Below are 9,050 nucleotides of genomic sequence, written 5' to 3' on the forward strand. Positions count from 1 at the left end.
TAACCAAAAACTTTGTGTTTGCATCACCTAATTCGGTTTAGATACTTTGTTAACCAACTCTCATGGTTGGTGGTGTGATGCTCTCTTGCACCACAAGAAGCTCTCAAGTCTCATCTTTCTTGAAGAAACAGAGGAATCTCTCTTTCTTATTTAAGTAAGGATCGAATAAAAGCGGATCTAACAGATCAATTGTCCGACACTTAGAAAATATGTCTTTCTCACACCAAAACCTGTACAAAATCGTAGCATACAACAAAATACACAAGTTTTTTATATATGTTTTTTACAAACCGAAATCGATATATATATAGATATATTCTCTTGTCATCTTGGACCTGATAACTCCATGGCTTGAACCAGCACAGAGGAATCATCTGTGAGATCTGAATAACGTTCAGAGGAAGAAAACTCATTAGGTTTACTGTAACTTCTATTGGTTTCTGCTCTCTGAGAAGAAGCTTCCCATTTCTCAACGAGACCATCGCCTTCAAGCATTCTCACAACTTCAGACATCTTAGGACGGTGAATCGGAAGATACTGTGTACAAAGCAAAGCCACTTGAACCATTTCTTCCACTTCTATTCGGTCGTAGTTGCTCTTCAAATCCTTGTCTACTATCTGTTCTAGCTTCTTCTCTTGTTGTAGTTTCTTCACCTACAATTAACCCCAAAGAAAAACCCTAGAAGTGAGTATTTTTGACCTAGTTGAAACAACAAGATACAAAATTTTACTCTTTTACTTCTTACCCAATCAAGTATCGCTCCTCTTTGGTTTGCTGCTTTTCCAAATTCAAGAGCCCTCAATCCAGTAATCAATTCAAGAAGAAGAATCCCAAAACCGAACACATCAGTCTTCTCCGAAGATTGTCCTGTTGAGAGATACTCAGGTGCAATGTGACCCACGGTTCCTCTCACGGCGGTTGTCACATGCGACTCCTCATGATCCAAAAGCTTAGCCAACCCGAAATCTCCGACAACCGCTTCACAGTAATGGTCAAGAAGTATGTTTGCAGCTTTAACGTCACGGTGAATGATCTTTGGATCACACTGCTCGTGCAAATACAGTAACCCTCTTCCTGCTCCTAATGCTATTCGCTTCCTTGTGCCCCAATCCAATACCGGTTTAGCTACAAGACCACTCACATGAATCGTAAATCATGTCAATTCATGTAAATAACTCAAAATCAGAGGTGTTTAATTAATTACCTTTGAGACGAGAAGCAACACTGCCATTGGACATGTAAGGATAGACAAGAAGCCGTTCAGAGGAAGTAGTGCAGAAACCGTAAAGGCGGAGGAGATTCCGGTGGACGGCAAGGCTTATCATTTCAAGCTCTGTCTGAAACTGAATCTCTCCACCGCCATTGTTTATATCCTTTAATCTTTTCACCGCGATGATGCTTCCATCATGAAGACAACCTTTATACACATTCCCAAACCCTCCTTTTCCTACCAGATTCTTGCTACTGAAGTTACTCGTTGCGGATTGAAGTTCTTTGAAACTAAACCTCCTTAGATTCCCAAGACATATTTCTTCCTTGTCTTGCTCTGTATAAGATCCAAATTCACAAACACATTAGTCTGGTCTCACATTCAAAAGTTAAGGAAAAGGGATTCGATTTTTCATTGTGGATCTTACCATTAATGTCAAAGAATAATACTTGTTTGTTATGTCTTCTTCTCCACCAAAGAAGAAAACCAAAGCCAATGATCAACAAGCAAAAACAAGTAAGGCTTACACCAAAGACTACCGCGATTTTCCGGTTTTTGGTTCCTCCATCAGATGATTTATCTAACAACAACAACAAGAACCAAAAACCATTTTAGATACATTCTCTAGGATTCAAATATTACATCTTTTCTTTTTTACTTTAAAGGATTGAAATTTTAGATATTACTTACTTTGAGAACTGTTCAAGGTGATTGACATTGGCTTAGGCTGAGTCCCATTACAGTCTTTCTCTGTGCCTGTTGGACAAATCTGAGGATTTCCCATAACACTGCATAACAAGTAAAAAAAATGTTAAATAAAAACTATATAATATAATTAGGGTAACGTATAAAAGTTGACAAATTACAGAGAAACACATTGGAATTTACATTACCCTGTTTCTTTCTCAAAACAGAGTAAAAACAGAGCAGACAAACATTCTTTTTCAGAAATAGACTTACCTAAATGTTTTGGCAAGTGATCTTGGAACTGGTCCACTCAAGTTATTGTACGACAAATCCCTGAAAAATAATTACAAAATATATAAATATATATTTATATAATATATATGCAGAAGGAAATTTAAAAGAAAATAAAAGAAAGAGAACATACAAAAAAGTGAGTTGGGTCATGTTTGCCAATGAGCTAGGAATTGTTCCTGTCAGGCTGTTATTATTAACCCTCCTGCTCCACAATTTTCAACACAAAATAATCTTTCCATAAATAATTTTATAAAAATATTATAGATTATATTAAAAAGGATAAAATCTTATAGATTATATATTTATATTATAGATTATAAATATACAGAAAATATGACAAATTATATAAAAGAAAATATTTGAATAAATGGATAAAATCTTACAAGTATTGAAGATTTGTGGAATGAGAAAGAGTGAATGGGATTTGACCAGTGAAGTTATTGGTAGAGAGATCAAGTGTTTTCAGTTTCATCAATTTCCCAATCTCATGAGGGATATGTCCTGTTATGTAATTGTTCTGCAATAACCTGTATCCAAATAAAATTATTAGAAAACTAAAGTGATTAAGAGATGAAGAAACAATGTTTTGATAACTATAAAACACTTACACAGTTTGAAGATTTGTTAAATTACCAATACTTGATGAAAGAGTTCCTGACAAGCTCTGGCTTGGAGCTCCTCTAAATACACACAAAAGTAAAAACTGTAAACACATGTTTACATATTTATGTGTGTGTGAGTGTGTGTGTGTAAGTGCTTACAGGCTTAAGACAAAACCATCAGGAGAACAAGTGATCATGTTCCAGCTACATGGATCAACTGCTGTGTCATCCCAATTCTGTAGAACTCCATGAGGATCAACCAGAGAGCTTTTGATACCTATTAAGGCAAGAACTAAAGAGGAAACAAAAAAAATGTTTTAGGAAGAAAAAAAAGATAAACTGAGAAAGAAAGAAGTTTTTGTTGATGAATATTACCTTCAAAGTTAACACCTTTGTCTGTGAGTTCTGCAGAAGAAGAAGATAGGAAACAAATGAAGAAGTAGAAGAAGATTGAAGAGAACAAAGCATAACTCTTTTCTACTTTTCTTCTTCCTTGCAACATCTTAGTCTAAATCAAAACTTGTTTTTCTTGCATTCAAACCTTGAGAGTATTAATAATCTCTAAGGTGCAGAGTTTGAGGTGTATTTCTTTTGTATAAGAAATATTCTTTTTTTTTTCAAGTATTTGTTTGGAGGTTATTAGGAAAAAGATGGAACAGAGGATTTTGATTTGGAAGTGTTTGTGACTGATAGTGAAAGAGAGATAGAGAGAAAGGGAAAGATTTGTCTGCCAATTATTATGGTCCTTTAAACTGGAAAAGGCCAGAGAGAAATTCGGGTAATGTTTTCTTCTTCTATTTATTTAGTTTTCAATCATGAGAGAAAAAAACATAATTCTATAAGATTTTATGTTTTTATTGATTAGTCAATAAACTTATCTATGAAATTTTTTAATTTGATTTATAAATTCTCTACAAATATGAGAATAAATCACCTATTTAACAATACAGAACATACAAATTATTGTCTAAAATGCCCTTTTTTAAAAAAAAACTTATGAAAATGCCCTTTTTGAATAGTTTACAGATTTTGCCCTTTTTTAACACTTAAAAATGTACGTATTTATGATTTTTTTTTGCAAAAATACGTACATTATACCAAATACTAAACCCTAAGAACAAATGGAACCGACTAAACCCAAACATAACGAATGAAACGCATGTTAAATTATATTTTTGGAGCCTAAAAAGAACAAAATCCACAAACTATTTAAAAATGGGCAAAATCCATAAATGTCATTATAAAAAAGGGCAAAATCCGTAATTAATTCATTATTTAGAAAAGTCTATATTGTAGTAGTGCTTAAAAATACAAAACTGCCCTACTATTGTCATGCATGGAAATATGATGAAATATTACATATGTACGAACTTTTTCTTTTCTTTTTTTCTTTAAAAGATCATCCCATTGGCCAATTTTAACTAGGGATTTTTCTTTTCCGAAACAAATTATAGACAAACAACTATTTTAGTAAAAACTTAAGATGAGATATTGAAAATGAATAATTACGTTTTTGTGAAATGTTGGATGCTGCATACTACTACTGGACATAGACAATGGTATGAACCAGTGAACTTACCAGCCTTGATCGTTACAATATGATGATTCTACCAAATCGACTATGTACCAAAAACTAAAAAATCAATCTATATGTTTCTTACTCGTTAGACTTTTTTTAAGTAATGTAGCTGGATTCGAAGCCCTGGTTCTGTTCTACGGTCTAGAGGATTAATAGACTAAACCTGTTCTTGGATGTAGGACGGCAACAAACGATACAATGAATACTTTGGGATAGAAAAACAAAAATTATAATCGTAAAAATAATCAATTAGATAAGCTTTTATCTAAAACAATAGTATATATAAGAATAAATTAGAGCAGGTGAAAAGTGAATTCATATGGTAAGCACCATTAATCTGTATAAAATATATATATATTCCAGGAAGAATAATTAAGTAGCCTCGAACAAATAAAAAGTGTGAAATTATTTTGATGTAACGCAAAGTTAAATAACCTGTGAATTATACTAGTGGGACACTTGTTGGGCCGATTAGAGATACTGTGAGTCTGTGACTTAAGACTTTTCTTTTTCTTTTTTAATGACTCGCTTTAACTCTGTTTTTATTCCCACTCAACACCGTTAATATTTATTTATATCTTCGTAATTATTCACTAATTGTATTAAGAATTTATTTTTTTGTATCTCTCTAAAGTATTCTCCTAATTCATTCTAAAGTATTTTTTGTCAACTCTTTTTATAATTTGAAATAAAAATATCTTGTATCTATGTTGTTTGTTGATAACATAGCAACATACCATGTGCTTTCGCCAAATGGATGGGTTTTTTTTTCGTCATGTCAAATGGATATTTTAAACGGTGGAATATTAGAGGGTAAAATTAAGAAATTAATAAGACGGAAAAAATATGATCGAAATGAAGTTAAAATGAGAACACTACAAAACTCGAGATTCCAAAAGAAGAATCAATGATTGACAGCTTAACAATTGGTCTAAAATAAAAGAGAAATATTAGAGAAAGCTAAACTTTGACAAAAAAGTAACCTCATGTAATACATAATAGTTATAGTTAACTAACAAGATATGAAAATGTGATTAAGAAATTACTAATGATGCGACTTAATGTTATAAAATAGTGATTTTCCCCCATTTTGTATTTCATTTAACATTTATGGAAATTAGATTTTTATCTGAACATCTAATTTTTTACGTAGTATTAAAAAAATATAAATCATAATTAGAAATCTTATACGCTAATTTTTATTTAATAAACTAGAGCCTACATAAAAATAACATGTTGCTAAAACTTAAATATCACGTTATTCTTTTTTGTTAAAAAAATTATCACGTTCTTCATTATAATTTTCTATAAATAAAATTTATTATGATACTGAAAAAATAATACTATCAAACTTCTTTGGTTACTAAATTGGTTTCTTTCAGTTAATGTAACACTCCAATCGGATGTGTACGTGTACTTCCTTTTACTACTGCACAATGAAAAACTGAAGTTGATCCAGGAAAAAAAAAGAATAGTAAAAATGATTGATTAAGAAATTATTGGGGCGAGCAATTATTCCAAGTACTCCAGCAACGATTAGTTAATCAGATTAAAAGAAAAAATCTAAGCTTAAATTATTTAGATCACATTTGTCCAAAAAAAAAAAAAAAAAAATTATTTAGATCACACAAAAATCAAATCTTTGTCTACACAGTGATTAGTCAACAGACAAGCCACTTTTGAAACCACGAAAGCAAACTGCTTTATAAAGCAAAAGCTGTTCTCCTCTATCTTTCATCATTACTCTAATTTCTTAGTGCATTTCACTGATTTCATATACAATTTATTTTGGGTTATTTCGGGATAATGTTTGCAAAAAAAAAAAACTAAAAAGATGAATATATAATATATCATGATTTGTATGTCGTGTGCATGGATACACGTGTGATACTTTTCTCTTTGTTTTAACATTACAAAACGCTCATTTCTTCTTCATCATCATCAATTTCTTTGACCATGTCTCATGAACTTGCAACCGCATCGTAACTTTTGGGTGGGAGAAATCAATCTTGTACTTGATATTAGTTTGAGTTTTGTTTTGGTATCTCTGACAGTTGAAAATCAATAGAGACTGATTGATATTAGCCATGATTAGTTGATTATTTTGTTGTAGTTATCTGGTCTTTCCAAATGTTAGTTTATGGTGAACACTTCCATCATAAGAGTTTATTGCAAATTTGTTTATATATTTGCTTAGTCGAAGCCGCGTCGTGTTTTAGGTCCATTAGAAAATCTGGTGAGTCACTATGAGAAATTAGTTGGGTGTTAAAAATCCAGATCAACCCTTCGTTATCAAAACAAAAAAAAAAATACAAAAACAAACAGGCCGATATATAATAATTTTCAAACAGTAACTATTTTTTCAAGACTTAGAATAAACAAAATCTATCGAATAAACTATATTAGTCCATGAAATAAATGTTCGATTTTAGGTTAAGCCGTTTAATGTTTTTTATCTTTCTTAATCTCTCTCTTGATATAGTTTAATTATTATACACATGAAATGGACTTATAGGCATCAAATATATGCATAAGAATGATACCAACGGAAAAAAATCTACATTAAAAACAGCTTGCGGAACATATATAGCCACTCATAAAAAAACTATCAATAAATAATGTTTTTTCTTACATGAAAATGGTTAATAGTATATAAATTATGATATTGATTGTGTCATGTCATCTTATGTGTGACCTAATTTTCCCTCCAATTTAGAAGAAGTCTTTATGGTTTGTTTCATCTTAGCATAATCAGAAGGGGAAGATACATTCTACTTAAAGTTATAAACCCGCAAATGAGTGGGAAATAATTATATAATGTGGACTCATCCCTTACAATTTATTTTCTATAAATTTTGTAATCTTCTTATAACCAGTGTTTTTTCTTCGAAAAAAATAGATCATAATATTTTTTCTTAAGATTTGATTCATGACATTGTAAAAGACGTTGAGATGTTGTTTCAATTGTAATCTAGTTCTTGGATATGTCTGGCTTTTAATTATATAAACAAACTAAAAAAAATCAATTACCTTACAAATATAAACGATTGATTTTTTCGTACGTTCATTGAGAGAGATGTAAAAAGTAAAACCCCACCTCTTGTCTTTTCAATCATATATGTTCTTCACTTGTTATTCATTTCATTACCCTCACTTTTTTTGTTACCCTACCCTTATGTGCATAATGCATAAGCATAATGATATAATCCATGAACCGGAGCATGTAGCTGTTGGGATCCACTGGTCAGAGCTTGCATTACCGAAGCAAGATCTAGCTTCCTCGAGAATTAGCGTTCACTTCCCAAAAAGACTCATTATAGATCATATGAGATATTCTCTAGCAATAAAAAGAAGTATTACACATTTTCTCAAGTGAAAAATAAGCCGCTAATCGGTAACATGAAGCTAGAAGACCAAAACTTGAATGAACTAAGCACCACCGCATTGGTAAGTTAAAGTCGTCAGGTATTATGATATGTAAGGAGAACTCTTAAATATCTTATTAGCAGAAACCATTGAGAGACCAAACCAAGAATTTTTAATGTCGATCCTAGCCTAGACAGTTGAGTGAGTACTAATCCTACATATTGTAGCTGGATTTGTTAGAGTTTTGGTATATGCCTAAGCAATAAGTGTCGTCCAAGTTATGAACATGTATCTTTTTTTCATGGGGTCGCCTTCTATTATTCTAGTTTTGGTTCCATATTGCCTCAATTGTGACCACAAGAGAAGAAGAAAAAAAACAAATTAAATAAAGAAAAGGTAGAATAAGTTCTTCTCTAAAAGTTGGATGCACGAAATCAATTAGGACAACTCACACCTTAACTTATTTTTCTTTACATAGTGCCTATATGATGGCTACATACTTTAGACTATTAATAGTGCTTGTTTAATATTCCTATTATTGTTACTTGACTTACTACTCAACTTGATTTAAATATATGGTTACTGTTTAGTATAACAATAACTAATACTTATGAGTTTAGGATTCTAAGAAAATTAGAAGATGGAAGAACACTTTGAGATTTTGTAATAGCATATCACTCGCATAAGTTTTCAAATTACATCCATAATGTATCGTGCAATTAATATTAAAATTTGTTTAAGACTAAAATAAATAAATAAAAAAAGTTACTGCCATAAAATAATGTTAATGAAACATTGAAATTCACTTGATATAAATGTAGAAACATGATAAATGGAGAAACAAAAGACAAAGTTTGTTTCACATCAAAAACAGAACAAACCAAATTACATTTTATTATTATCGACATTAAAGTTGGCCCCCATAAAGGATCCTTCAGGTTAATATAAATGAAACTGTTACATGCATCAAATATTTTCAGCGTCATATATATCATTGATAAAAGTTGTCTGGCTAAAACTAATTCGACATTACTTTAGTATGATTGTATTACTCATCAAAAAGGTCATTTTCTTAGACTTTGTGTATACATCATTGTCTAATACATGTTCTTTTTTTTTTTTTTTTAATAGTATTGCATGTTTCTTTTTTTGACATCGTACTATTACATGTTCATTGCCTATAATTTTCGCAAATCGTTAATTACATTTTGAATCTTATGAGACCAAATATATATCTAAAGCACTACCAAACTATTGGTAATAATATCAAAATTAACATAGAAGATTCAAAAAGTTATGCGCACACAAGAC

At 31.0% G+C, this 9,050-nt stretch overlaps 1 protein-coding gene across 1 annotated transcript; it reads right to left on the reverse strand.

Moving 5' to 3' along the window:
- Positions 1 to 168: 168 nt before the first annotated feature.
- On the reverse strand, positions 169 to 3,534 carry LOC9311327 (protein NSP-INTERACTING KINASE 2). Its single transcript, XM_021026299.1, has 11 exons — positions 3,170 to 3,534; positions 2,954 to 3,086; positions 2,801 to 2,872; positions 2,576 to 2,719; positions 2,323 to 2,394; positions 2,172 to 2,231; positions 1,902 to 1,999; positions 1,639 to 1,791; positions 1,206 to 1,547; positions 747 to 1,126; positions 169 to 654 (listed from the first exon to the last, which is right to left on the reverse strand). The coding sequence occupies exons 1-11, from the start codon at positions 3,294 to 3,296 to the stop codon at positions 325 to 327; spliced, it is 1,911 nt and encodes a 636-aa protein (XP_020881958.1). The 5' UTR covers positions 3,297 to 3,534; the 3' UTR covers positions 169 to 324.
- Between the last annotated feature and the right edge of the window lie 5,516 nt (positions 3,535 to 9,050).

This window comes from Arabidopsis lyrata, assembly GCF_000004255.2.
Source record: "Arabidopsis lyrata subsp. lyrata unplaced genomic scaffold ARALYscaffold_5, whole genome shotgun sequence".
NCBI classification, from domain to species: domain Eukaryota; kingdom Viridiplantae; phylum Streptophyta; class Magnoliopsida; order Brassicales; family Brassicaceae; genus Arabidopsis; species Arabidopsis lyrata.